This window comes from Aureobasidium pullulans (genome assembly GCF_000721785.1).
Source record: "Aureobasidium pullulans EXF-150 unplaced genomic scaffold scaffold_15, whole genome shotgun sequence".
Classification (NCBI taxonomy): domain Eukaryota; kingdom Fungi; phylum Ascomycota; class Dothideomycetes; order Dothideales; family Saccotheciaceae; genus Aureobasidium; species Aureobasidium pullulans.
This window is the reverse complement of record NW_021941035.1, coordinates 67,102-94,708: the sequence shown is the minus strand read 5'-3', so window position 1 is coordinate 94,708 and position 27,607 is coordinate 67,102. Positions and strand designations below refer to the sequence as shown.

The window sequence follows — 27,607 nt, the reverse complement described above, 5'->3', positions numbered from 1 at the left end:
AGCTTCCCCCTCTCTTCAGCCTGTTCAATCGTTCAAATCAAACGCTCCCTTTTTGTCAACGGCCTATGTTATAGACATGAAGTTTGCTACCTTGTTCGTAAACGCCCTTCAGGGCACTCAGAAATCTATTTCTGCACATGTGCAACCAGGTGCATGTCCTCTCGAGTTTTCTGTATCATGGAAAGTCCTAGGTCCATTTCAAATCGGCACACGAGGCATGATGCATCCACCATCACTGGATGCATCAAACACTGATACCACAACGTAGAAGCAACATGGGGTGCCGACCCGCTTGAATCTTATGGTGGCTTTCGCTCTCTAAACTTCGATAGAGATGCAAAGTTTCCTAGCTCTCTGGCTCCAAATGCCACTGTCTCCTGGTCTAGCATCGAGGCCCAGCAATCATCTTGTGATGCTCTCGCTGCTCAAATTGGTCTTTCCGTAGCCTTTCCTGATATTGACTTGGAGTTTCTCCAGCGTATATACGGATGGGCGGCTCTCCAATATCAGGGGTGGGCTCGAGGTTCTCTCCTCGTCAATGGAGATCAGTCCCAGACCTTGACGCTGTCAACAGATAACTTGCTGGAGTTCTACGTTGATGGGGTACACTATTTTGGTGGTGACTACTATGCACTTCGAAGGGTTCCTCTTGTGTTGCATCTGGAGCCAGGAAACCACACAATCGACTTACGACTTGTCCGCGATGTGCGAGTAATGGGTGGCGTAGGTTCTCCGCATATCGACATCCACCTTGAGGCGCAACCCTCTACTCAAGATCTCCATGTGGCTGTTGATCAGACTATCATGCCGGACATGGTCAACGGAAGATTGGCAAGCATGCTTGGTTCCGTTCAAGTCCGTAATGACCATGTCCAAGACATCGAAGTCTCAACGGTCACTTCCAACGACAGCTCGTACTTTCTATGGCTGCTCAAGCCAGATGACTTCCGGGTTGTTTCTGGACAGACAAGACCTGTGTCTTTGGCTATCTCTTGCGAGATAGACTGCAGTCCATATCTAGGTATCGACATTGAGTACAGAATAATTGGTGAGTATCGCCCACAGGCTTCTGTGCTGCATGTTCATCACCACTTCACGCAGCGAGAAATGCATGAGCCGTTCAAGGTGACCTCGCATCATCCTGGAGGAATGGTTTCATACGCAATTCTAAGACCCCCACCATTGAACATGTCTTGTCCACTGGATTCTGAGGGCTCGCTTCCAATTCTGCTGCAGCTACACGGCGCTGGAGTAGAAGCAGACAATGACATCGTGAGGCATGCTCTAGATCCTCTGCCTGGTCTTTGTGCTTGGGCTTTGTTCCCTACTGGATCAACTCCTTGGTCAGGAGATGATTGGCATGTTTGGGGATTCGCAGACGTGGAAGCGGCAGTCAGAGCAATACCTGGATGGATCGAGAGCATTCGATGGACCGGACCAGGGGTGAACATAGAACGCTGGCTCGTCAGCGGTCATTCCAATGGAGGTGAGTCCCCCATAACGATCGGCCGAATGTGAAAGCTGAGCGGCCTCAGGGCAAGGGACGTGGTATGCGTTAACGCATCGACCCGACAACGTGCTCGCAGCCGCGCCCGTATCTGGTTACTCTTCAATTCAAAGTAAGCTGCAGCGTACCTTCACGTCATTTCGAGCTAACACGTCCAAGACTATGTGCCTTACGACTTGTGGCGACCGATGCCGCCTTCCGTTCGTGCCCTTCTTGACACATCTTTGAGCAGTTACCGTCATGAACTGTTATTAGAGAACGCAAAGGGGATCTCAATCTTGCAACAACATGGGAGCATCGACGACAACGTTCCAGCCTTTCATTCGCGCCTGATGAGTCAACTGCTAAAGCAATCAGGTGCAGACTCAACGTATGTGGAGCTTCCAGGAAAGAACCACTGGTTCGACGGCATCATGACTACAGAGTCCTTGAGACAGTTCTTTGAGCAACAACTGAACGGCTTCGCACAACCTTTGCGTGCCCCTGAAGCATTCGCGCTGGCTGTTGCTAACCCGGCAGACTCGGGTCCAAAGTTCGGAGTAGAGATCCTTCATTTGCGTCGTCCAGGCCAGCTTGGAAAGGTCCATGTCTCTTTTTCTTCCTCGACGTGCTCCCTTCGGACTTCGAACGTATTGAGCTTCCGTTTGCCCAGTATCTATCCTCGAACGCATGATGTTGTCGTCGATGGCCAGAGGATTGACTTTGCCCTCCAAGCCGAGGACAATGACTTGTGGCTGGCTCCAGGAGGTATCTGGAAGGTATGTGTACACGCGAGGAGACGTCTAGTGATTGACGATGTTGACAAGTACAAGGTTCTTCCAAAGGACCAGTCGCCGGCATTGCGAGATACAAATCAGTTGGGCGCCATGGATGCTTTGTTTCGTACTGGAAATACTCTGCAGATTGTCAGCCATTCTGAGCAGGCCCGGCATATCGCTGTCCAGATATCTCGAAACCTTTGTCAATACCTTGGTGCCGACACAGAAGTCCTGGAATCTGGAACTGGGTCCTCAAAGCCATATAGCAACATGATCAGTGTTGTTGTCTCTAGCAACCCACCTACTGGTCACCTCAGGCATTTCGCTCTAGATGTGGACTCTTCCGGTGGCATCAACATACGTACAGCAGACGGCCAGAAGAGCTACCCTGGCTCAGCAGGTCTTGGTGCTATATTCTTGAGGCCGCTTCCGGCAGGAGCTGTGGAGCTTGTGGTATGGGGCTTTGATGCAGCGGGCTTGGACGTAGCAGCTCGCCTTGTGCCCATGCTTCCAGGAGTCGGACAGCCAGACTTTGTTGTAGCAGACAGAAGAATGCTCTGGCAAGGTGCGGGCGGTGTTCTGGCAATGGGGTCCTTTGATCATCTCTGGAACGCGACAGAAAACTCCTACTTTACATGAGGTAGTGGAGGTATAGCAGGCGAGGCAAAGAATATCGCAGGACCAAGGCGGCTTTAACCTCGGTATTTCCGTTGACCAAATCCCAATGCCTGCCGCCGTCACTTTAGCCGTGCTGTATGGCTCTGAACAGGGTCGCTGTCGCGAGGTGGCACGTGTGCACGTCCCTTCGGTGAAGTTGGTCGCACTTTGGGAAGGCATCCTCCACCTTTTCCCACCACCACTTCCCACACAGCAACTTGGTCAACTTCTTTTTGAATGCCAGTATCGTGCGCTCTCTTTTGAACCAACCTTCGTCGCTCCTTCATCCTAGTTGTCATTGGACCATCTCTAATTGAAAACGCCGAGCCGACGTCCTTCTGTCTGCGCCCGTTTCTTGGTCTGTACTTACTACTACATCCCTCCAAAGTAAGCCTCATCGCCTCTCCTGCTAACGATCTTTGCATCTTGCACCATTCTCGCCCGACGATCTCTTGATCCTACACCTTCTCCTTCCATCCATCTCTGGATCAGACACCATCTCCCTCCCACCTTCCATCCACCTTTCATCCTCAATTCTCCTTCCAACTTCCACCATCTGCTGGAACCATCATGGCTTCTTTGAGTCTTGACGGATCACCTACTCCTCGCAAGAAGGCACCTCTCAACTTCTTCCTCCACGACGAGGACGCATTCGAAGACGAAAATACTCACATGTCTGGTGGTGCTGTAGGTTTTGACACTTCAACCATGTACCATCCATTCAACTTAACCTTCCGCCAGCAGGGAGTCAAGCGCGACACCAACTCGGCCATCTCGGACACTGTCCCTCTGACCACCTCTCGCTTCGTCAACCAGCTGCCTCCCCCTCCTCCCTCTACTCGCAACTCTTCCTACAAGGTAAGTCTACTCCAACACGTCGAACGTGTCAGCAGTGTCGTGGCATACTGACTCGTCTCTCCGTCAACAGGGTCAAACCAACATGCCTATCATGTCGATGCCTCCTCCCAGTAGCCTTGGCATCTCTCAGCCCCCTCCTGCTCGCAACCTGCATCTTGACGAACTGTTGGCCAAGCTCTCCGAGCAGCAGATCCTTCTCAACAAGCAGAACACCGCCCTTTACGGTCAGCGTGGTGGTGATTCTCCCGCCTCGTCCGGCTCTGGTGCTCTGACCAACCCTCATGCCGCCACTCCTCGCACCGACTCTCAGATCAACGACATCTCGCAGGCTGACCTGGCTGAGATGTTGCGTCTCAAGAAGGAGCTTGAGACAGCCCAGACTCAGATTGCTCGCATGGACCAAGAGTTGTCTCAGTCTCGTATCACAAAGCACACACTGGAGCAGGCCATGGGCTCCCAGTTCGACTCTGACTTTGACCACATCCGCGACCTTCGCCCTCAGGGAGTTGCTGCCCGTGTTGACAACTGGGTTCAGTCAACTGATGCAGTCCTCCCACCTATCAACTCCAACCCCAACGTCAATGCTAACCAGATGGCACCTCCTGCTGCCCGCGGCATCTGGGGCTCGGGTCCTGCTTTCGGCCCTGGTGGTCCTGGCGGTCCTGGTGTTATCGGCCAAGCACCCAACAACACCGCCAACTGGCCTCTCGTTGATCCTCGTGTTATGTCTGGCGCTCGCCTTGAGGTCAACAATGCCAACATGTTCCCCGTCGGCCCTAACACTCGTGGTTGCCCACCTTCGCTCCGCATTGACACATCTGCAATGGGAACTTACTTCAGTGAGCCTTCTTCCGCTGATTTGTCGATGCGCGGCGGTCAAAGCCGTCCTCACTCGGCTTTCGGCAGTCACCTTGCGCCTTGGGGTCAATTCAGCCCCAACATCAACGCCGCCGATCAGACCGGCCTCACTCCTCCCTTGACACCTCTTTCTTTCCAGTCAATGCAAAACATGCACAACATGTCCAACATCCCCGGAATGCCTCAACACATGTCTGACCAGGCCATGATGAACATGTCTTTCGGTCCCAGATCCAACGGCACCAGATTGTCCCCCACCGCCGCCGAGTTCCAGGCCAGCTACGGCGGTCCTGGATGGAGCAACAACAACCAAGTAAGTTTTTCCATCACTTCATTTCATCCCACTTTTGAAACGCGCATCCACTAATTGTTTTCAGTCTCTGTCTGAGCCCGGCAGCTACCTCACCAACGCTGAGCCCATGAACTACCGCCGTCTCCTTGACCGCAACATGAGCTGCAACTGGAAGTACATCGTCGACAAGATCGTCCAGAGCAACGACCAGCAGGCTTCCATCTTCTTGCAGCAGAAGCTCAAGGTTGGCACTCAGGAGCAGAAGTATGAGATCGTCCAGGCCATCATCGAGCAGGCTTACCCTCTCATGATCAACCGCTTCGGCAACTTCTTGGTCCAGCGCTGCTTTGAGCACGGCAACCCTGAGCAGATCATCGCCATCGCTCGTGCTATCCGCGGCAACACCCTCAACCTGAGCATGGATCCCTTTGGCTGCCACGTTGTCCAGAAGGCTTTCGACAGCGTTCCTGAGGAGTACAAGGCCATCATGGTCCACGAGCTTCTCCGTCGCATCCCCGAGACCGTCGTTCACCGCTACGCCTGCCACGTCTGGCAGAAGCTCTTTGAGCTCCGCTGGAGCGACACTCCTCCCCAGATCATGAAGTACGTCAATGAGGCTCTCCGCGGCATGTGGCACGAGGTTGCTCTCGGCGAGACTGGCAGTCTGGTCGTTCAGAACATCTTCGAGAACTGCCTTGAGGATGACAAGCGCCCTTGCATCAATGAAGTTCTCGCCAGCATCGACGTTATCGCTCACGGTCAGTTCGGCAACTGGTGCATCCAGCACATCTGCGAGCACGGCGCCACTCCCGACCGCAACCACGCCATTGACCACGTTCTTCGCTTTGCCACCGAGTACAGCATGGACCAGTTCGCCAGCAAGGTCGTCGAGAAGTGCCTCAAGATTGGCGGCACCGACTTCCTTGACCGCTACCTTGACCGTGTCTGCGAGGCTCATGCTGACCGCCCTCGCATGCCTCTCATCGACAGTAAGTACTGATCCACTTCTCCATCATACTAGACACTAACAAAAGCCAGTCGCTGGTGACCAGTTTGGTAACTACTTGATCCAGTACATCCTCACCCACGCCGACCCTCAGCGTCGTGAGGTTGTCGCTACTCACATCCGCAAGCACATGGTCTCTCTTCGCGGCTCCAAGTACGGCTCTCGCGTTGCCATGCTGTGCTGCAACCCTGCCGTCGCCACTCGTCCTGGTCCCCCTACTGGCATCCCCATGGGCCGCAACAATGGCAACTACGGCGAGCGCCCCTACGGCGGTGCCCGTAGTTTCCCTTACGGTGGAGCCTACCGCTAGAGTGTGACGCTTCAAGATATTCCAACGCTCGCCAATCTTGTGGTTTTGTCGACCATGTTTGTGCCGGGTGTACAACAGATATCTACACATCATACTCCATGTCTCACCACCTATGGTCTCAAGTGCAACTCGTCTGGTTGCACGAGGATTGCTGGCACGACACTCAAGCTGGCTGCATAAATTCAGAATATTATTGCGCGTCTGACAATGAATGTGGCTGTGGCATCACTGTCTAGCTCCAGCATGTTAGCATCTTTTCATTTACACGATCGTTCTCACAGGCATCTGTCATGTCGAAGTTCTTCGCCGTCTATCAAAGAAAAAGGAGGAAAGCTCGCTTTTGGCGCAAGCCTTTTGGATGGATCGAAAAGCTCTTGCATTTTTCGATAACATCAACATGTCAGCACCAGAAACAAAACGAAAACAGGCGACAAAACAGGAGGGAGAGATTTTTTCACTTGACACTTTTCGTTTACTTTCTTTTTTCAGATGTTTTTTATGCGCAGGGGATGTAATGGGAGGAGGAAAAGAAGCATTCATGGGTTTTATCGAGCAAGCAAGGAGGCGTAATGTGATGAAGTGCACAGCTCAGGCTGAAAGGTAGCATCGATATAGAAACGAAAAGACTTGATTGACACACAATACCTGCCCCGTCCTCGTCACGTTCATGATGTTGATGGAATCGAAAACAAGATGTGTATATGATGTCAGAAACTCAGCCACCCCAGGAGCTGGGACTTGATATCGAGCAGATGTGTCCTCTTACTGACATACAGATTTATCCAACATAGAGACCATGGTTTAGATAGGAATTGCCATGGGAATCTGGAATACGGAACCTGCGCATGGAGTCGTGACTATTCAGACTACACACAAGCAGCTCTCGAATGCCCTCGCTTCTTTGATGAGCAGTGGTTGATGTGTTCCGTGACAGTAGACTTGAAAGGTGGCTCTTGGCATGCGCTGAATAACAAGACGTTGCCGCTCGGTATCCAGACGAGCTTAACCAAAACAAAGCAGCCACTGCCGTAGCCATCATCAGCGGTCACGCATGTTGCATGTTTAAGCGCGAGCCAATCATTGCAGACGATGGCTTCGCTCACTCCTATAATCGCTGGTGACCGACGACGTCCTTACTCTCCTGTGCACTCGCCCTCGGCACCAGTAATCATGACAGCGGCTAACGGCCACTTTGCCAGTGTTGGCGACGACGGCGACAAGCAGTCGTTCGAACACGGCATCCAAGTTATTGACGAGAACAAAACATTCAACGCCAACCTACCAGCATACCTCGACGTCGAACATGTCTTGCGCCAGGGCTTCAACTACCACCTCATCTCCGTCTTTGGTAGCCAGAGTACGGGAAAGAGCACTCTGCTCAACCACCTGTTCGGAACACACTTTGGAGTCATGTCCGAGTCGGAACGTCGCCAGACGACAAAGGGAATCTGGATGAGCAAGAACAAGCGCGCCCAGGCCGAAGGAGGTGCTATCAAGATGGCAGACAACATCCTGGTCATGGACGTCGAGGGTACCGATGGTCGCGAACGTGGAGAGGACCAGGACTTTGAGCGCAAGAGTGCCTTGTTCGCCCTGGCCACCAGCGAGGTCCTGATTGTGAACATCTGGGAACACCAAGTCGGTCTGTACCAGGGTGCGAACATGGGCCTGCTCAAGACTGTCTTCGAGGTCAACCTGCAGCTATTCCTCAAGGACAACAAGTACGAAGCCTTCCCCTGCCCCCTATCTTAACACTCAACTTTCTAACACTCTTCCAAAACAGCTCGACTCCTCGCTCGCTACTCTTCTTCGTCATCCGCGACCACATTGGCACCACTCCTCTTTCCAACCTGCGTCAAACCCTTCTCGCCGATCTGACCCGCATCTGGTCCACCCTCTCCAAACCACCTGGTCTTGAGAACTCCAAGATCGAAGACTACTTCGACTTCGCCTTTACCGCTCTGCCCCACAAGATCCTGCAACCCGAACAATTCGTCGAGTCCGTTGCCAAGCTAGGCTCGCGCTTCCGTGAAGGTCAAAAGACTTCTAGGACAAATCCCTTCTCTGACGAGCAGGCCGAGCCTATCCTGCTGCCCGAGTATCACCGCAGGATCCCCGCCGATGGCTTCTCCATGTACGCTGGAAATATCTGGGAACAGATCGACAGCAACAAAGACCTCGATCTCCCTACTCAGCAAGAGCTCTTGGCCCAGTTCCGTTGCGACGAAATTGCTCGCGAGGTTCTTGTTGCTTTTGATGAAGTCATTACTCCTCTCGAGTCCAAGCAAGCAGACGCTGCAAAGTCTGGTGCACCAAGTGTTCTGGCAGGTCTCGGAAAGGCTATGAATGTAGCCCGCGCAAAGGTTCTCCAGGACTTCACGAGCGAGGCAAGCAGATATCACCAAGGCGTCTATAAACGCAAGAGCGCCGAGCTCGAGACCAACGTTGATGCCAGACTGAAGTCTCTGTTCCAGGGACAATTGTCTGCCGCTCACAAGACTGGTGTACAACAGTTCACTGAAGCTGTTTCTACCGCTGTGAAGTCTGGTCAAAAGAAGGGTAGCCACTACGACTTCCAGAAGATCGTCCATGCCGAGAAGCAAAAGGCTCTCGAGAAGTACGAGCAGGAAGCATCCGGACTATTGATTGAAGGTGCTTCTTGGAGCAACTACCAGCAAGAGCTTGATTTGTACCGCAAAGACCTCGACGAAGCCAGTGGTCGCCTGCGCAAGGATGAGATGCGCCGCCTTGCCTCTCGTGTCGAGCGCTGGGTCCGTTCTCATCTCGGCGAGTCAATCGGTGTACAGTTTAACAAGCTTGGTTCTGGACGTGGTGGCTCTGGTGCACCTGAAACTGGCGAAAGAGGCTCCATCGAGAAAGATCTCTGGGATCGTATCTGGCTCGTTTTTACCGAGACCGTCAAGCACGCAGAAACACGCTTCACAGAGCGCGCAAAGGGCTTCGATGCTAGTCCCGAAGAAGTCGAGGTCGGACTTTGGCGTCTGCGTCGCAAGTCTTGGGGTGTTTTGAGAGCCAAGATTGATGAGGAAGTCATGGAGGGCAACCTGCTTCTTAAGCTCAGAGAAAACTTCGAAGACAAGTTCCGCTACGACGAGGAAGGTGTACCCCGTATCTGGCGTCCCTCTGACGATATCGAGGGTATTTACACTCGTGCGCGGGAAAGTACGCTCGAGCTCATTCCTCTGCTTTCCAAATTCAAGCTTTACGAGACCAAGTCTCTGCCTCCGCTCGAAGAATGGATTGGCCAAACGCCCGCTGAGTTGTCTGCCGCCGACGAAGAGGATCTACATCCCATCGGTGGTGTAGACGAGGAAGATGGAAAGACAATCGACGAGGAGATGACCGTCCTCAGCGATGCAAAGAAGCAGGATCTCAGCGTACGCTTCAAGAAGACTGCCGATGGTGTTTACGTTGAAGCGAAGCGCAGCGCCATTGGTGGTGTCACCCAAGTGCCTCTCTATTTCTATGGTCTATTGCTTGCACTGGGCTGGAACGAGATTGTCGCTGGTATGTTCCCTTCCACCCTTCCGCTCGAAATTGGTCTTTGACACTGACATAATCACAGTCCTCCGCAACCCTCTCTACTTTGTCTTCTTGATCCTCCTCGGTATTGGTGGATACGTTACCTACACACTCAACCTCTGGGGTCCGATCATTCGCATGACCAACGCCGCCAGCGCACAAGGCCTCGAAGTGTTCAAGGAGCGTCTACGCGAGTTCCTCGAGACTTCAGATACAGGTCGTCAAGCCATGGCCATGTCTGGCAGCAAACCTTCCGAGCGTGAAAAGTACAGGTAAGACATTCGTCTTCAACCACAATTTTAACGAGCATATGCTGACTTCAAGGTCAACAGAATGGACACGCTCGATAGCGACGGCAAGAAGACCACATCCACGGGTGCCGATGAAGATGAAGACATTTGATCCATCTTGCTTCTTTGAATTATTGTTGGACAGCCTACTACCCCAGCCTTGTTGTGTAGCGTAAATGAAAGCAGTAACCACCTATGTCTCCTCTCTGGATTGTGTATAGAATACATCAATCCTCTTCCGAGAACTGCATCTCCTTCTCGTGACGTTGGTTTATAATAGCTTGTCAAAATGCAAAAAGTTTTTCGATTTGAAATTGTTGGCCAGTGAGAGCCGGCATCCCCATGATCTGCGCGCAAGGCTTGTCGTCACACACAGCCTATCTCTTGGACCTGTCGCTTGTTCATAGTATGCACATCAAAATGCACAATCAAATCCAGTTCTGCTGAAATGTCCAGTGAGAGCCTCGCGCCAATACCCCTGAGCAAGAAACTCTCCCCCATCTCCTCTATCAGTCGCTGGTTCACAGTATGCACATCAAAATACACAATGGTATTCAGAAACACAGAGATGTCCATTGAGAGCCCCATGCCGGGCGTGCCTCCCTGATCAAACTGTTTCCTATTCCTTTGTTCCAATCGCTGGTTCTCTGTACATGTCAAAATGCAAGATGATTTTCTGATTGATGAGATAGTCCAGTGAGAGACTTGTGTCCATGTTCCTGATTGGTATCCGTCTCTCTTATATCTGCTACCGGTCGCCGGCTCAGAGCATGCATGTCAAAATGCAAGATGGTTTTATTTTACTGAACCTTTCCGTGAGAGAATGATATCCCTATTCTTGGTCAAGCTCTTCTCCTCTCTGCTACCGGTTGCAGGCTCACAGTATGCCCATCAAAAGGCACGATGCTTTCTAGACTGATGAGATGGTCCACTGACAGTCGCTCTCTCCTACTGGGTAATAGCAATACAGCGACATACTATAGTTAACAACCTCGATAGCTCTAAGCCATTATATTGAGTATTATACATGTAAAGCGAACAAGAAGCGTGTACTACTGTACAGCAGTGTTAGGCTTTGTTCATGTCATGTAATTCTGGACGAGATTCAAGCGTTAGAAGATTCCGGCGTTTCATGAATCATGCGCTCTGGGCTTGGCGCTCCCTCACTCCCACATCGCGTTAGCGCATTTCCTCATTGCGTTAGCTGCAGATCCTTGACTCGAGCATAACCGACGAGCTATATACAACCATGGCCACCATCCACATCAATCTCTACGCACTCCCACCCGGCTGGAGCGATGGCACGGTCTATACATGGCCCCTCCTCCACCCTACCATCATCTATACGATGGACCCCTCTCCCCTCGCACTCCTAAGTGCCGAGTTCAACCGCGTCCCCGGTTACGTCCACGATCTCGGTTAGTTCACCACCCCCCTCCTAACCCTATTGCGCATACCATCGATACATGGGACTGACATACACGCGCATTAGGCGGCCCGGTCATGTTCTGGGATCTCCCCTACGACTACTGCCAGTTCAGCCATCCGAGGAGTGATGGCCGCCCCATCCGTGAGATCTTTGGCCATCCCAGCGGCGGTCATTACTCCTCGGTGCGCACGTTCTTGGTGCACGTCGTGCACATCATGCGCCTGGGTGGCCGCACGCTCGCTCAATGCCCTTGCGTGCTTTGCAGACCCCCTGTCCGCAAGCCTGTTAAGAAGAAGGCTGGTCCTGCTTCTGGCAACAAGGGAGGTCCTGCTGGCCGTAAGGGTAGAGCCAAGAAGATTGGTGCTGCTCCTGCTGCTACCAAGAGGGCTCCTAGAGCCACTGCCCCTCGCGCAGCCAAGGCCTAGTGTAAGTATACGTCTTTGCTGCTTCTACCGTCTCGATACTAATGCAGTCAAGCAGTGAGCCATGTATAAATAGGGAAAGACCCGGGGCTTGTCGCAGCGACAGCTCACATTATTGTAATACTACCACCAAAATCAATTTCCTTGTACCACCGTCTATGAAATATCCCTATATGTTCTTCTACGTGCTCTATATAACATTAAAGCCCATCGATAGGCTCCAAATAGGCTAGATACACTCGTCACATCTGTAGAATATTATAATGTAGGCACAAGTAATCGAGACAGGGTTATACCCTTAGCATAGATGACTTGATACACCAAAGCAGAGCATCTCAACAACCCACCACAGCTGTCTAGCACCACATCAAAATGCAAGATGCTTTTCAGAACTAGACAAATGTCCAGTGAGAGCTCAAATTCGATTGAAGACTCAAGCGTGAATCTGCTGCTCTCTTTGGACCCTCACACCACGTCAAAAAGCACCTTGCCTTTTCACAAGCATATCGTGGGAGGTACACGACCGAGGAGATACTAGCGTACTAGAACAGGGATAGAGTACATCTCATCAACCCACCAGGGGCTGTATGAAACCACGTCAAAACGCAAGAAGCTTTTCAGAACTAGAGAAATGTCCAAAGAGATCTCAAAACCTCATTCATGATCTACTACTCTCTTTGGCCAACACCACTAACTTGAAAACAATCTTGCATTGTGAAAAGTTGACATGGATATGTACGTTATCGAAGAGATGGAGGGCCAGGTACGGTATGATCGAACACCTCGCACGTCATCTCATGCATCCAACAGACCTGTCGGGTATGCGTATCAAGATGCAGGATCATTTCCAGTATTAGACAAATGTCCAAAGAGAGTCACCGAGGTCGATGATCTCATTGGACGTCTGTAGCTGATCGAAAAGCATTGTGCGTTTTGACAGCATGCTGTGGTCAAGCACTCTGTTCAGTGGGAAGCAGAGAGGGTGGAGACCGCTTGGTAGCCCTGGGTGAGGGGGAATGGCTCTCGATAGACAGTTTCGAGAATTGTCTTGCAGTTTTGTAGACGCCGAGGATAGGTGCTTGCTCTGAGAGATTGAGGAAGAGTTGTTTGATTGCAGATTAATTACTTCGTCCGTTGCATTACACTTCTAAATATGAATCTATAAGAGCTAATATTTGGTCATAGCCTATGTCAACAGGTCCATTAGTTTGAGTAAGCATGTGGTCAATGGAATGCATCTGCTCATGGACAGCTGATGGTCCGGCATTGAAGGATGTCCACCTCGTCAAATCATGATTTCGACACATCCTTCTCGAAGGCAGGGGCTCTGTGTGACAGAAACCCAGACTCGAAAGGTTGAGTGGTGACACCGGCTTGTGATGCGTTGGAGGCGGTAGTCTTGACGGAGAGTTCCGATTGATGACGATTGGGAACCAGTCTCTCGGGGAGATCTGGCAGGCTTGGAATGCTGCTCATGAAGCTACTGTCGATGGTCGAGGTGGGAGCCGTGAGTGTTGAAACTCTGGGATCGGCGGGAATACGCATGTCGTAGCCAGAGGGACCAGTGTCAGTACTGACAGCCTTGCCACGACGAGCCTTCTCCATGCCTTCACGGTTGACATGGTCGAGGCCGGTGCGAAAGTAATCAATCTCGGGATTCTGGTCGAGGACGCGCAGGCGCTTGTCGATCATGGCTTGGGTCAAGGGAGACTTTGCGAGTTCAGGAAAGGCACTTCTGAGTTTTCTGATAATGGCGTTCAGAGAGTAGTTGCATGTGTCAAGAACACACATTGCATGATCGTGAACGTTGTTCCATTTCTCAGGTAGCGGGGATGTCGGTTGGATGCGGTATATCGTGGAGTCGGAGCTTGGTGACAGACTCGACGAGTGCGATGGTACATCACGAGACGGGAAGGAGTGTTTTGACACGGAGGGTTGGATAGTGGACGGGACAACTGATAGCGTAGCAAGGTTGCTGGCTGTGGGCTGTGAAGCCAATGGTGGAGGTGGACAGTCCGGCACTGGCGTTGGAGGTCTGCTAGCAAGTTTGGAAGATGAGGGCGGTGTGTCTTTGGTGACTGTCCACTTGGCTCCAGGAGGCTTGACGGGTGTTGATGGGTCACGGCTAATCGTTGCATTAGATTCGATGCGAGTGCAAGAACAACAAGACAGAACATGCCTTTGAGCAGTTTCGGCAGCAGCATCGAGTCGCTTGCGATGTGACGAGAAAACTCCCATCTGATCCAGCGTTAGAGAGAACCGAGGAGCAACCATGTGCACAAGAGACTTACTGGAGCCGAATGGCGAGTCTGATTATTTGATGGAATCGGATGGTGGGATAGCGCAGTCATGGTCACCAGATTGAGGAAGATCGCTGTTTGCAAAGGCATGTGAGATGCAGAGTGGAAGAGACAGAGGGAGAAAAAACGAGCCAAGCAAAACTCAACATGGAGCTGAACAGGATGGAAAGAGCGAAGGCTGGATTTACTCTATAGACTCCTGCTCAGGAATTAGGCAAGTGCGAGTTAGGGAAAGTGCAAAGAAGAATTTGTCCAATTGTGCCGACTTTTGTGATTCAAATTACAAAGACAACCCAGCAAAGATGATGTCTCGTTTTATTGTACAAAAATGGTCCGCTTACGCGCCCCTCGCCGTCGCTGGAAAGTTGTAGTTCTCGTTGATCGTTATGAGCGAAATTTACTTGGAGAGGCCAATCTTCTGGAGAAGGCTGCCCTGAGCGGGGATGTTGCCGTTGCCGCCCTTCTCGAAGACTCCCAAGATGTTCTTCCACACAGCGCCGGGCTCTTGGCTGGCGTCGATGCCTCTCCAGATGTTGGTCTTCTGGTAGTAAGAGATGACGGGGCTGGTCTGGTCGTGGTAGGTAGCCAGGCGCTTCTTGAGGGTGGCCTCGTTGTCGTCGGCACGCTGGACGAGGGGCTCGCCAGTGATGTCGTCGGTCATGGTCTTCTGGGGAGGGTTGAAGATTTTGTGGTATGAGCGGCCGGATGCGGGGTGAACGAGACGGCCGGTGATACGGGAAACGAGGAGCTCGTCGTCGATGCGAAGCTCAACGGCGTGCTTGAGCGACTGCTGGCGTGCCTTGAGCATGTCGTCGAGGCGCTCGGCCTGGGCAACGGTACGAGGGAAGCCGTCGAGGATGAAGCCGGTCTTGCACTCGGGGTTGTTCTCGAGCTCGCTCTTGATCATGCCAATCATGATCTCGTCGCTGACGAGACCGCCCTGGTCCATGATCTTCTTGGCTTGTCTGCCCAACTCGGTCTTCTTGGCGACCTGAGCGCGGAGCATATCACCGGTAGCCTGAGGCGCGTGTTAGTCGTGGTTCGTTCTTCCTAGCGACATGGTTGCGCAAACGTACCAAGTGGCAGACGCAGTACTTTTCCTTGATCTTGGGGGCCTGGGTACCCTTGCCTAGCCTCGAGTCAGCCGCGAACGGAAAACGGACAGGAATTGCGCATACCGGCACCGGGAGGGCCCATGAGAATGATTCTCATGCTCTCGTCGCTAGCCGAAGACGAGGTCGATGTCTGGGCCTTGCCGTGGAGGCGTGCCTCGAGCTCGGCGACACGCGCCTCGAGCTTGTCGACTGTGCCCCTGAGCTGGTCAACCAGCTGTTCTCCTAGAGGTGCCATTTTGATGTTGTGTGAAGTGAATTGACTGGATCAAGACAGATGGAAGCGCAACAGCAAGGTCGGAGAATAGGCCCAAATGCGAGTCGCTGATCGGCCTCGGATGTGCGTTTTCTTGGCACCTCCATTCATCCACCAGCTTCCACAATTCCGACCATCTTTATTCGCCAGCTTCACCTGTGAAATTTGCATCGTGGCCCAAGTGACCAACGCGAGCCTTGCTGAATGAATGTCGTTGCAACGGACGAATGAGCATGGAATCCATCTCACTCTCGAGAGCTATTTCATGTTGATCAATGGTACTACCGGTCTGCATTGAAGCAATCTTGGCCACTATCCTCATGCCTTTGGATCACAAGCAAAAAAAGCCGCATGTCAAAGCACTATAAATCTACAAGTACCTTACAACATTTGTGAGTGAGTAAGAATCCACATCGCCTAATACATTTGTTGAAAAAGAAGACTATCCAAGGCCGTCTCAAAGAACACCCTTCCCCATCCTGTTGCCTGCCCACAAGTTAAACTCGACTACTCTCGCCATTTCATCCATAAATGTGTGGAAACAATCAGGATGTACAATGTCTTTTCAGACCACAGTCGTATCTATGGAGAGCTCGAGACACAGCTCGTCTCCATGGCCAGCCGTACCATCAAACATCCCAGTTGTCAGAAGGCTCTACGTCTGGAATGGTAACGTTCTGCCAGATATAGTCGCACATCTCCCAAACCCTCTCATCATAGTGGGCGAAGGCTGCGGGGAAGTTCGTTAGCTTCTGAGAAGACGTGGAGCAGGTTGGCGATCTTACCAATGCTGCAAGGGGTCTCATCCATCTCGACATCTCTCAAGCCCGCTTCTACCTCTGCTGTCTGCTCTGCCATTCTCTGCTCCTCTATGCATTGGCCGACATCGCCGCCGTAGAACCATCTGTCGAAGGCCAACATCGATTCCCTGTTCTTGCACATTTGGCCATAGTTCGCATTCTGAATGTCGTAACCAGGAGTTTTTTCGATACACACCTTCTGTGGGGTTTCATCAAGATCAGCAAATCATCTTGACCAGACCGTCTCATTGAAGGTACTCACGAGACAGTTCAGGGTCTTGTCAGGTCTGTAGATCTTACGGCCCTCGTAATGATGCAGTCTCTCATCTAGAGTCATAGCTTTGAAGATCTCGTAGCGAATATGCTCGGGCTCTGTAGAGCCTTTATCATGCACGTTTCCGGTAGGGGCCGCGTGAACAGCGACTGCTAGGAGAGCAACAAGAAGATCGGTGATAAGCATCGTGTCTGTTAGATGATATGGAAATGACAAAAACGAAAACAAAGGGGAAACGGTCGCAACTTATACCTGAAGGTCACAGGAACTGGCTGACCGAAGGGTCAAACCACTGTGGGCGACTTTTGAGCATCTTTCCACCTGACTGATCGTATCTCCAGAAGAGTGTTTTTCAACACCCGCCTCCCGTGAACTCTTTCTCCACATCGAGCTCAATTACCCGACTCTCGAGACGCATGATGTTCGAAGTCGAAGGGAAAAGGTGGACCTGGGATGATGTTAGAAGGTTACATTGAACCTTACCTGACTTGCTACATACAGCAAACCATATTCCACGCCTCATTGCACGACTATTCACACTACGTTCTGAAAGTGCGAGATGATTTTTCAGATTCAGGGGTCTTCAATTGAAATCATAAATACGCATTATAGTGTACGATGCAACCTCTGTGGGTATCGACCAATGTTTTTAATGTGACGCTATGGACGGAGCTACAGAACAGACTGGATTCAAAAGTATCTGGAATTTTAGCAGCTACATACGAGACATCTTAATACACAAAGAGGTTGCCTAATCCATTATTACTCCTAACTGTCATCGGCAGGATAATCGAGGACTTTAGTTTCTTGATTGATGAAGTCACACATGCTTTCAATCTTGAGCTCGAAGTAGCCGAAGGCTGAAATGATCAGATTAGTAAGAGAAAGAGGCCGGTCTCTAATCAGAAAAAGGAGCTCACCTTAGCTGCAGGCCGTCTCGCCGTTCGAGTCGTTAGAGTTGTCGTGGTTCTCCCGCGCTCGTCTCTCTATACCCATCTCGTACATGCAATGACCAACGTCTCCTAGATAGCTCGACATGGCTAGACGATTCTCTTTATTCTTGCACACCTCTCCGTAGGTTGCCTCGTACATGGGGTACCCCTCGTTTAGAATGATACAATCTTTCTGTTGTGGTAGGGCGACTTAGTAATCAGAACTTCGATCTCGTTTAATGCAAGCACTTACAATGCAGTTGATTGTGTACTCGGCATCGTAGACCTTGTGATTAGCGTGCAACTCCAATCTTTGTTCCAGGCTCATCTCCCTAAAAGCGGCAACGTCGATCGTTCTCTAAGCTTCCTGGTGAAAGGGTTCCTCTTCAGAGCCAGAGGGAGCTGCCTAAGCTGCCGGAGCTGCTTGAGCAGCACCTGCCAACACTAGAACGGCAAAGATTTCGGAAATGTACTTCATGATTGTTGCGTGAGAAGATACAGGTGCTAGGGGTTTGATCAGAGCATATGTATATATATGTCTTCGGACGGTCATCAGTGTAAGTGGAGTTCGCTCATGTGGGCGATGGAGCCATGTCACAATTCACGCATGAGCAAACCTTCTGGAAAGCGTTGCGCGAGTCTGCTCGACTGGGTTTCGTTCATGAGAATTGGTATGTTAATTTGTGAGACAGATCTCATGGTAGTTACGGATCTCTTGTGGCCTTCGATCGTGCGCGCGTTCCAAGCATCGACTCTTTAGACCTCAAGTCTCGTGGGCTCATCCGCATCGGGCTTCTTGTCGGCGTTCTCAGGATGAGCCTCGCCCTTTGCTCCTGCCTTTGAAGCCTCGAATGATTGTTCAAAGTCAGCGATGATATCGTCAATATGCTCGATGCCGACAGATATCCGGATCAGATCCTCAGTAACTCCACTGTTTCTCTTCTCGTCATCACTCAACTGCTCGTGAGTGGTGCTCCAAGGGTGGATAGCGAGAGTCTTTGCGTCTCCAACGTTGGCAAGGTTCGAAATCAACTTGAAGCCATCCACGACCTCACTGCCTGCTTCGGGACCACCTTTGGCTCCGAAACTCAACACGCCTCCAAACCCTCTGGGCAGATACTTCTTGGCCAATTCATGGCTAGCATGGCTCGGCAGGCCAGGATAGCTGACCCAAGAAACATGTTCATTCTTCTCAAGCCATCGTGCCAGCTTCAAAGAATTCTCAGCGTGCCTCTCGCACCGCAGACTCAATGTCTCGATACCGAGTAGCAATTGCTGTGCAGCGAATGGGTTCAAAGCCATGCCACCGTCACGAAGAATCTCTACGCGAACTCTGACGATGAAAGCAAGCTTGCCGAATGTGTCCCAGAACTTGAGACCGTGGAAACCTTCAGAGGGCTCACTCATTTGAGGGAATCGTTTGCGAGCTTCGGGGGTACCCCAGTCGAATTTGCCAGCGTCAATTACCACGCCTCCGACTGTGGTGCCATGACCGCCGATCCACTTGGTTGCACTGTGAACGATAATGTCGACGCCGTGATCGATGGGACGGCAGAAGTAGCCACCTGCACCAAAGGTGTTGTCGACCTGTTTTCCTATCAGTGACTCATCCTCGACAAGTTTTGTCTGAATTCACACACCATGACGGGTACGCCAGCATCGTGAGCAACCTTGACAATGGCCTCAAAGTCAGGCACATTATACCTCGGATTACCAATACTCTCAATATACACAGCCTTCGTCTTCTCATCAATAGCCTTCTTGAAATCCTCAGCATCATCTCCATTCACAAACTTGGTCTTTATGCCCAACCGAGGCAAAAACACCTTGAGTTGATTGTACGTTCCACCGTAAAGGTTAGAAGTCGAAACGATATTGTCTCCCGCGTGGGCAAGTGCCGCAATCGCCATGAATTGAGCCGATTGTCCCGAAGAAGCTGCTACGGCGGCGACACCACCTTCCAATGCTGCGATGCGTTTCTCAAACACGTCTACGGTGGGGTTCATGATGCGAGTGTAGATGTTTCCGGCTTCCTTGAGGCCGAAAAGGGCGGCTCCATGGGCGGAGTTGTTGAAGACATAGGATGTAGTCGCATAGATGGGCACAGCACGTGAATTGGTAGCGCTGTCCGGTTCATGACCTGTTGGTAAGAAACGAATGGTCAGCTCCTCAATTGACTTGCATACATCAATCAGTCATAGCCTCAGAGCTTACCGGCATGCAATTGCAAAGTCTCGAAATGGGGTGTCTTTTCTCCAGCCATGATGTATTGCAATGTTTGAAATGAGGATCATCAACGAACAGAGGAGAGCAGAAGGTAGAAAAATAATCAAGACAGTCATAGATTGGCACAATATCATGACTGCCCCTCTTTCGGACGCGGGGCAGGTCCATGGTTAGCGAGCGAGCACGCAATCGGCGGCCGTGTGTGTGGCTTTGATCCTTCGCTCCGTGAAGTTGGAGACAAGCAACGCCGGCGAGGCAGTGATGGTTCTCATTCTTGGAGAATGGAGATATGAAAACTAGTCATGACTGTTGATGAACGATATGGGAGTTGGTTGGTAGGACGCCGGAAGTCTTCTCCGTGTTACCGACAAGACCATGAAACATGAAAGCACCATTAAGACGATCACTGCAGCAACAAGGCAGGTTTGGAAAAAAGATACAGTTCAGAAGATTGGGATCTTTGTATTTGAAAAAGGTTTGCGAAACGCCTATGCGATGCCAGAAGGACAAATCTGTATCAACCCAAGGTCTCATCAACTCCTTCTCCTCCTACCCATAACCTCCTCAAGGGACATTAAATCTAAGAAAACGGTTTTTGAAAAACTAAAAAAAGAGAAGACGTGACGACATTAAGTAATGCTGTTGGCTGCGGTCAAGAGCATCTAGTCAACCTCCTCCATGGCGGACTCACCAGCGGCCTCGGCGGCAGGGGCCTCGGTGCTGGCAGCCTCCTCGCTGGTCTCAGCCTCCTCGTCAACGTTGAGGCCAAGGGAGACGAGCTTGTGGATGCGCTCGGCGTAGGCGGCGGGCTCGTCAATGGTGAAGCCAGAGACGAGAAGAGAGGTCTCGTAAAGAAGCTGGGTGATGGACTTGACGGTACGGTCGTTCTCGCCATCGGTCTCAACCTTCTTCTTGAGCTCCTTGATGATGGGAGACGAGGGGGAGATCTCGAAGGTCTTCTTGGAAGACATGTACGAGGACATGGAGGTGTCACGGAGGGCCTGAGCCTTCATGATACGCTCCATGTTGGCGGACCAACCGAACTGACCGGTACGGATGGCGCAAGGGGAGCCGACGAGCTTGTGGGAAACAACGACCTTCTCGACCTTGTCGCCGAGGACGTTCTTCAAGCTCTTGGTGAGAGACTCGTACTCCTTCTCCTCCTCCTCGCGCTTCTTCTTCTCGTCCTCGGTCTCCTCAATCTCGAAGTCCTTGGTGATGTCAACGAGCTTCTTGCCCTCGAACTCCTTGAGCTGGGTGAAAGCGTACTCGTCAATGGGGTCGACAAGGAACAGAACCTCGAAGTTCTTCTCCTTGAGGGCGTCAAGGAAGGGAGACTTCTGGACGGCCTTGAGGGACTCGCCAGTGATGTAGTACATCTGCTTCTGGTGCTCGGGCATGCGGGTGATGTAGTCCTGGAGAGAGGTGATCTCGTCGAGGGACTTGGTCGAGTTGAAGCGGAGGAGCTTGGCGAGCTGGGGACGGTTCTGGGCGTCCTCGTGGATACCGAGCTTGAGGTTCTTGCTGAAGGCAGTGTAGAACTTGTCGAACTGCTCACGGTCCTCGGCGATCTCGTTGAAGAGCTCAAGAGTCTTCTTGACGATGTTCTTCTTGATGACCTTCATGATCTTGTTCTGCTGAAGAGTCTCACGAGACAGGTTGAGGGGAAGGTCCTCAGAGTCGACAACACCCTTGACGAACGACAACCACTCGGGGATAAGGTCGGTGGCATCGTCGGTGATGAAGACGCGGCGGACGTAGAGCTTGATGTTGTTCTTGGTCTTCTTGGTCTCGAAGAGGTCGAAGGGAGCGCGCTTGGGGACGAAGAGGATGGCGCGGAACTCGAGCTGACCCTCAACGGAGAAGTGCTTGACACCGAGGTGGTCCTCCCAGTCGTTGCTAAGAGACTTGTAGAAGGCACCGTACTCCTCCTGGCTGATGTCGGCGGGGTTGCGGGTCCAGATGGGCTTGGTCTTGTTGAGCTCCTCCTCTTCAATCTTGCTCTCCTTGACCTTCTTGGTCTTCTTCTCCTTGTTCTCATCCTCATCGTCAACCTCCTCGACCTTGGGCTTCTTCTCGTCGCCCTCCTCGGTCTTCTCCTCAGCCTCCTCATCGGGGACCTCCTTTTCGGTCTCCTTGAGGACGTGGAGGTAGATGGGGTATGAGATGAACTCGGAGTGCTTCTTGACGACCTCCTTGATCTTGGCCTCGTTCAGGTAGTCGAGCTGCTCATCCTTGAGGTGGAGAACCATCTTGGTACCACGGCCGAGCTGCTCGCCCTCGGTGTCCTGGGTGAGGGTGAAGGTGCCACCGGCGGATGACTCCCAGAGGTACTGCTCGTCATCGTTGTTCTTTGAGGTAACGGTAACCTTGTCGGCGACGAGGTAGGCAGAGTAGAAACCAACACCGAATTGACCAATCATGGAGATATCGGCACCAGCGGTGAGGGCCTCCATGAACTGCTTGGTACCGGAACGGGCGATCGTACCGAGGTTGTTGACAAGGTCCTGACAGATGAATTAGTCACAGCTCGTGTGGAAGAGGGATGATGGTTCACTTACAGCCTTGGTCATACCGATACCAGTGTCGCGGATAGTGAGGGTCTTGGCCTCCTTGTCGGGGATGATGTCGATGCGCAAGTCCTTGCCAGAGTCGAGCTTGCTGGGGTCGGAAAGAGCCTCATAGCGGATCTTGTCAAGGGCATCAGATGAGTTGGAGATGAGTTCTCTGAGGAAGATCTCCTTGTTGGAGTAGACAGTGTTGATGATCAGCGAGAGCAGCTGAGAGATCTCAGCCTGGAACTCGAACGTCTCGGCGGCCATGATGATGGTGGTGAATGGGGGATTGATTCAAAGACGGGACAAACACAGAGATGCAAAGCAAAAGGTGACTGCTGTGATATAGACAGTCGGGTATCGCAAGGAGAAAAGAAGATGTGGATGTGAAGGGGGGAGGAAGGTTGGTCGGAAGGAGTCTGGCAATTTGTATGGCGCCTCTAGAAAAACCTCCTACGAGCTTCCAGAGGGTTCCATTCGACAATTGGTCCAAGCTCCGTTGCAGTGAACAACCGCTGTTTGCTCTTTCACTCTTTGACAGCCGCCGAACTACCTAGATGTCGCTAGAAGCGTCTATACCACTCTCATTCCTCCGCTCTTAATTGATCACGAGATCACTTGGTCCATGGTTGTGGAATCCCGTTTCTGCATTTATCAAAACCCTGACTGTGGTGGTCGAGGTTTCTCACACTCTCCACTCCGTGCATCCAGACTTTGCGGGGATCATGAGGTTCCTGTTGCCACCCGAACCTTCTAGTCGTCAACAGCTTCGTTTGCTAGCTGTTAGTCACGGCATCGTCTCAATCTATCAATTCATTCTGTGGCGGATCCTCATGCACTTGTAAAAGTATCATGATCGAATCGAGCGTGATTACCCTTGGGGTGTTGGACTGTAGTGACTTTGCAAAGACATGATCTCCTTGATCAATCAGGTGGCCAGGAGAGCCCATGGAATTGTCGCCTTTAACGAACAACCTATCTTTGATCTATGTTATGGAGCCTTCAACGGCATCTGGTGCAGGATTTGATGCTCATCAAGTACTGGGAGTGGCAATGCTCTCGAAATCATTATGCAGTTCAATTGTAGTAGTTAAAATGCCATTATACCAGTGCTCCTTCCAGTCAATGTACCCCCAATGAGCACGAACACACGAAAACAACCAAGCCAGAAGATGCAAAAGAAAACAAAACCGCGTCGCCTCTGGTGGGATGCCCCTAAAACTGCACCCAATTCGCCTAACCCCAAAAGAAAATCCCTTCGCTCATCCAGACTCGGGATTTAATCCATGCAAATGACTGGTTCGGCTTTTCTGTCCATGTAGTATCCTGTCGATTGTTTCGCTTCTTACGAAGTAATCTCGACGCTTCTCTTCTCGGGCAGCTCGACAGGGGCCTGCTGTTCCTGTGCGGGCTGTACTGGAGTTTGTGCAGACAGCGACTCTCTGCGTGTGAACTGGGCGTCCTGTCCGACCATTCTTCTGCCAAGTGCGCGCTCGACCTTTGCGCCCAGGGCGATGGTGTTGATTTCGTCGTCCTTCTTCTCGCTGAGCTGGTAACGCTGCTTCTCGAGGCGCTCATCCGACATGCGCTGGAAGCCTGCCTTCCATGACTTGATGTCTTGGGTGCGCGGGTCGGCCGAGCCGACAGTGCTCATGGATGCGCGAGGCTCATTGACGGCGATCTTGTCTGTGTCATAGGTGGTCGTCGAGGGCGAGTTCTGGTATGCCTCCTGCTTGAAGCCGGCGTCGGCCGTGTTGTTGGTGACGGTGGAAGAGGTGCTCATTGCGATTGACGGTTGGATTGATGGTGCGCCGGAGTGTGTAGAGAATCTGAAGGATTGGTTTTGTGTTGAGGACAAGTCGTTCGACTACTCAATGGTTGGAATGTCAGAATCAAGATCGGCCGAGCGTTGTTGGCGTAGCAAGCAAACACTGAAACGATGTGAGGGGTTCGAGAGACAAGAAAATCCAAATTTTGGGAGCGAAGGGCAAATGGACGACGGAGAAAAAGAACAAGGTCTTTTCGAAGGACGTACCATGATCAAATCTATATGCGGAGATTCAGGAGTTGTCAATCTTGTGCTAGACTCTTTTATCGTCAGCTGCATGGTCATTAGAACGCTTTTCTCATATCGGCCATTGCTGATGTCTCACCCGCTGCCTGGCCCACTCGTCACTACCTTGCAAAGCACGATTGAACATGGAAGGAACCTGCTTTCATTAAGAATCAAAGACGTGAAATAGCGATCCTCAAATCGCGTCCATATTCCTGGTAAATCATGCCGCAGACGGACCCCTCTGTACCGCTTGACACGCTAATCATGCCGCTGGCCAGCGCCCTCGCCTGGCTGTTGAGCCCTGTGCCTCGAACGGGCAAGGTATCGCCAGACCTAGTTTGCCGTTTCTAATCTTTCTTCTACATCTTTTGCGCACGTGGCGACACTTGACAAGTTTCACATGGCTAAATCCTGGTGGTGTGTGATTTTTTAGGAATTCGCGGCTTCTCTCTTGTTCTAACTTCTTGTATCACCAGTACTCAGCGACAAGCCAATCTGACTTCCACGTTTCAAAGCAGAAGTACTGGATCTGTCCAACAGGCAGTGCAACTGTCACTTCAACGTGGCCCCGATCAGCGCCACGTGCGGCAGCATTATGTGGCCCAAAGCGAGGGAGTACATCGACCATGCATTCCGGTCGCTCGTGGCACCCAAGGAGTCATGTTACACGGAGAGGATCTGATTTTGACTCGTTCATCCGTTTATCATATCATCTTTCCTTGCCTGTCAAGGTTTGCTACCACTTTCCTCCCGTCAGGAAGGCCTTGAAGAAATCCAGGGCAGTCCTGCTGTTATCCCTGGCAGACACTACTGCATAACCAGGTACCTGCACATTTGGCGTGGTAATGCCCAACGCTTCTGACATGGTCACCCAATTCCTGATGGTCCATACCAAGATCGTAGCGACAGCGCCGCATCCTCCAACCACCTGCAGAATCGTCCATTCATTACCATTGAATCTCTGGCCCAGTGCAAGTAAACCTAGAGGATCTTTGCAGTCGAGACCGTCCAGATTGCTGGTCCCGGATTTAGGCAGTCTCTGGTGACCAGGTTTTACCATGGCCGAGTTAGTGTTGTGTCGTTCGGGAATGCCTAAGGTAAGCTGCTTCCTTTCCTGGGCCTCGGTGTCCAGTGCAATCCTCAGGTTGTACGCCCATTCCGGTAATTGTGTACTTGGTCTGTCCAGCTTGTAAGCATCGAGACGGCGGCCAAAGTCGTACTGCGAAGTTGTGCCCAGATGTCCGGCAGGTACGAGCCTGAATGGAGCAGGCGATGACTCTCGCTGGCTTGGAGTGGTCAAGTGTGGTATCATGACGCCCGATGATGAGGACAACACAGAAGAGATGGAAGATGGCGCAGCGTCAGGTTCGTCTGCTTGCAGACATCCAAGCCGCTCAAGAGCAAGCTCGCGAAGCTCACGCTTGTGCGAATCGAATGACTTCTGTAGATAGTCTCTTCGCCATTGGATGAACTTCTTTACAGCACAGTGTCGCAGCCATTGAGCATTGTCAGGATCAAAAAGGCGGTCTATCAATCGTGAGAGGTCGCTCGAAACCAGGGGTTGTATGTATTCTGAAGACATTAGTACGCTTGCGTCCATACTCTCGATGTCTTCGCTTAAAGCAGAAGACACTGCAAAGGGAGACGACGTCGGGGCCTCGTGGGCATCTGGTGATTGGAAAGTAAATGTTCGGACACCGGCAGCCTCGAGACTAGTCCGAATAGCTGTCTTTGTGTCCCTGAGATTTTCATCATTGCAAGTATCGGCTCTGCCAATGACAGGAACTATGTTGGTAAGCGCGGAAAGACGTCGGAGAACATCGATTTCCGTAGGGCCTATATGATGGGCGGCTGGAGTATGTCAGTGACTGGATTAGCATGTTCAGAACATGCAGCTTACTCGGGTGGAACATGTAAAGTACGGCATCGACTTGGAAACCTCCACTACCACTTAGAACACTCAGAAGATCTGTGTCGCTCAATTCCCCTGTCAATGTGTTCTTTCGTAATGAATCTTCGATGCTTTGCGAGATAGTATTGACCGCATCATCGATGTTTTCTTGGTCGCTGGGTCCACTCATTTTCCAGCCGGGGGTGTCGACAAAGCAGATGTTACGTTCTAGAATGGAATCTCCCATGCTCTTTCTTCGTCTTAATCCACGGCCCTGTTCAACTTCTGACCACCATGACGGGTACGATTTGGTCGAAGCATAGGTCTCATAGATGTCCTCGGTATTTGTAGTCGAGGCTGAAGACGACTCGGCGTTGACGATGGGATCGACATGAACAATGTCCTCACACATTTGGACCATGCTCTTGACAAGGCTCGTCTTTCCCACACCAGAGGGACCGGCAACCATGATTCTGAGCCGAGGGATGCGTTTGCCTCTTTCCGTAAACGGACGACGTGCAGGCATGGATATGCTGGGCATAACTAGCTGAGGTATACTGCTCTGGGCTTCGGTTGGATGACTGGACTCAACGAGCGTATCGTCAGCGAAGACATCGTCTTCCTCGCTGGATGAGTGCAGAGTCTGGCTGGCGGTATCGTCGATGATGCTTCCTTCTTCATCTGAGAGGCGTACACTCTTTACACTAGGTGAGCGCGGAGTGCTGGTGTCGCTGAACCGTAAAGGCGTGAAAGAACGACCCAAAGATGTGAGCGACTCGCTCCTGACATGACGTCGGGTTGGTGATGGGGTCAAAGGTCTAGGAGCAGAGGAGGACACTGAGGGCTTTCGCGATGTGGGGCGTTCCTCGGAGGATATGATGCGTTGGGCGGCTGCAGCGATTTTGGGGTGGACGGGATTACCAATCTTTCGTTTCTTGCCATAAAGATTGTTTGAAGGAGAAGAGGATGAGTCTGGCGACTTGGGGGCGAAGGCTGCCTCAAGAGTCTCATTCAAGCTCTCAACACCGTAGTTGTTATCTTGGTCATGACTGGCACTCTGTTCCGCCTCGGCTTTCTTCATATCTCTCTCGCTTCGCAGGAAGAAGGTGGTTGGTGGCAGGTTATGTCCGGAAATACCTGCGGTACCTGCATCGGTACAGGCCTGTTTCTTCGATCGTGGCCAGACACCTTCCGAGTGGCTCATGATGGGACGCTGGGGTCGTCGTCTTCGAAATCAGTTTTCTAGAGGGATTCGACGAGCTTCTGCGACTTTGG

General features: G+C 51.7%; 12 protein-coding genes across 12 annotated transcripts; 4 read left to right on the top strand and 8 right to left on the bottom strand.

Annotated features, from left to right (window-relative positions):
* Positions 1-76: 76 nt before the first annotated feature.
* M438DRAFT_337177 (uncharacterized protein) lies at positions 77-2,904 on the top strand (the record flags this gene model as incomplete). Its single annotated transcript, XM_029903965.1, has 5 exons — positions 77-149; positions 269-1,486; positions 1,536-1,619; positions 1,667-2,265; positions 2,320-2,904. The coding sequence occupies 5 exons, from the start codon at positions 77-79 to the stop codon at positions 2,902-2,904; spliced, it is 2,559 nt and encodes an 852-aa protein (XP_029758313.1).
* A 588-nt stretch (positions 2,905-3,492) lies between these two features.
* M438DRAFT_278260 (ARM repeat-containing protein) lies at positions 3,493-6,246 on the top strand (the record flags this gene model as incomplete). The annotated part of the gene is made up of 4 exons (XM_029900990.1): positions 3,493-3,780; positions 3,851-4,951; positions 5,016-5,919; positions 5,969-6,246. The coding sequence occupies 4 exons, from the start codon at positions 3,493-3,495 to the stop codon at positions 6,244-6,246; spliced, it is 2,571 nt and encodes an 856-aa protein (XP_029758312.1).
* Positions 6,247-7,268: 1,022 nt separating this feature from the next.
* M438DRAFT_347399 (root hair defective 3 GTP-binding protein) lies at positions 7,269-10,371 on the top strand. Its single transcript, XM_029905894.1, has 4 exons — positions 7,269-7,967; positions 8,030-9,774; positions 9,833-10,061; positions 10,122-10,371. Exons 1-4 carry the CDS (start codon positions 7,336-7,338, stop codon positions 10,189-10,191), a joined length of 2,676 nt encoding a protein of 891 aa, XP_029758311.1. The 5' UTR covers positions 7,269-7,335; the 3' UTR covers positions 10,192-10,371.
* A 986-nt stretch (positions 10,372-11,357) lies between these two features.
* Positions 11,358-12,087, top strand: M438DRAFT_347398 (uncharacterized protein). The gene is made up of 3 exons (XM_029905893.1): positions 11,358-11,497; positions 11,572-11,934; positions 11,989-12,087. Exons 1-2 carry the CDS (start codon positions 11,428-11,430, stop codon positions 11,931-11,933), a joined length of 432 nt encoding a protein of 143 aa, XP_029758310.1. The 5' UTR covers positions 11,358-11,427; the 3' UTR covers position 11,934; positions 11,989-12,087.
* A 1,133-nt stretch (positions 12,088-13,220) lies between these two features.
* On the bottom strand, positions 13,221-14,320 carry M438DRAFT_357189 (uncharacterized protein; the record flags this gene model as incomplete). The annotated part of the gene is made up of 2 exons (XM_029907153.1): positions 13,221-14,168; positions 14,222-14,320. The coding sequence occupies 2 exons, from the start codon at positions 14,318-14,320 to the stop codon at positions 13,221-13,223; spliced, it is 1,047 nt and encodes a 348-aa protein (XP_029758309.1).
* Positions 14,321-14,627: 307 nt separating this feature from the next.
* Positions 14,628-15,580, bottom strand: M438DRAFT_278245 (adenylate kinase cytosolic; the record flags this gene model as incomplete). The annotated part of the gene is made up of 3 exons (XM_029900988.1): positions 14,628-15,248; positions 15,307-15,359; positions 15,409-15,580. The coding sequence occupies 3 exons, from the start codon at positions 15,578-15,580 to the stop codon at positions 14,628-14,630; spliced, it is 846 nt and encodes a 281-aa protein (XP_029758308.1).
* A 647-nt stretch (positions 15,581-16,227) lies between these two features.
* Positions 16,228-16,858, bottom strand: M438DRAFT_357187 (uncharacterized protein; the record flags this gene model as incomplete). Its single annotated transcript, XM_029907152.1, has 3 exons — positions 16,228-16,328; positions 16,384-16,597; positions 16,661-16,858. 3 exons carry the CDS (start codon positions 16,856-16,858, stop codon positions 16,228-16,230), a joined length of 513 nt encoding a protein of 170 aa, XP_029758307.1.
* A 582-nt stretch (positions 16,859-17,440) lies between these two features.
* Positions 17,441-17,932, bottom strand: M438DRAFT_337171 (uncharacterized protein; the record flags this gene model as incomplete). Its single annotated transcript, XM_029903964.1, has 3 exons — positions 17,441-17,532; positions 17,665-17,797; positions 17,858-17,932. 3 exons carry the CDS (start codon positions 17,930-17,932, stop codon positions 17,441-17,443), a joined length of 300 nt encoding a protein of 99 aa, XP_029758306.1.
* Positions 17,933-18,360: 428 nt separating this feature from the next.
* On the bottom strand, positions 18,361-19,867 carry M438DRAFT_337170 (O-acetylhomoserine ami; the record flags this gene model as incomplete). Its single annotated transcript, XM_029903963.1, has 3 exons — positions 18,361-19,191; positions 19,245-19,744; positions 19,819-19,867. 3 exons carry the CDS (start codon positions 19,865-19,867, stop codon positions 18,361-18,363), a joined length of 1,380 nt encoding a protein of 459 aa, XP_029758305.1.
* A 482-nt stretch (positions 19,868-20,349) lies between these two features.
* Positions 20,350-22,791, bottom strand: M438DRAFT_367135 (molecular chaperone and allergen Mod-E/Hsp90/Hsp1). The gene is made up of 2 exons (XM_029907934.1): positions 22,392-22,791; positions 20,350-22,337 (listed from the first exon to the last, which is right to left on the bottom strand). The coding sequence occupies exons 1-2, from the start codon at positions 22,650-22,652 to the stop codon at positions 20,493-20,495; spliced, it is 2,106 nt and encodes a 701-aa protein (XP_029758304.1). The 5' UTR covers positions 22,653-22,791; the 3' UTR covers positions 20,350-20,492.
* Positions 22,792-23,627: 836 nt separating this feature from the next.
* On the bottom strand, positions 23,628-24,832 carry M438DRAFT_55539 (uncharacterized protein). The gene is made up of 3 exons (XM_029910185.1): positions 24,539-24,832; positions 24,421-24,473; positions 23,628-24,252 (listed from the first exon to the last, which is right to left on the bottom strand). The coding sequence occupies exons 2-3, from the start codon at positions 24,421-24,423 to the stop codon at positions 23,731-23,733; spliced, it is 525 nt and encodes a 174-aa protein (XP_029758303.1). The 5' UTR covers positions 24,424-24,473; positions 24,539-24,832; the 3' UTR covers positions 23,628-23,730.
* A 345-nt stretch (positions 24,833-25,177) lies between these two features.
* M438DRAFT_337167 (uncharacterized protein) lies at positions 25,178-27,536 on the bottom strand (the record flags this gene model as incomplete). The annotated part of the gene is made up of 2 exons (XM_029903962.1): positions 25,178-26,292; positions 26,342-27,536. 2 exons carry the CDS (start codon positions 27,534-27,536, stop codon positions 25,178-25,180), a joined length of 2,310 nt encoding a protein of 769 aa, XP_029758302.1.
* Between the last annotated feature and the right edge of the window lie 71 nt (positions 27,537-27,607).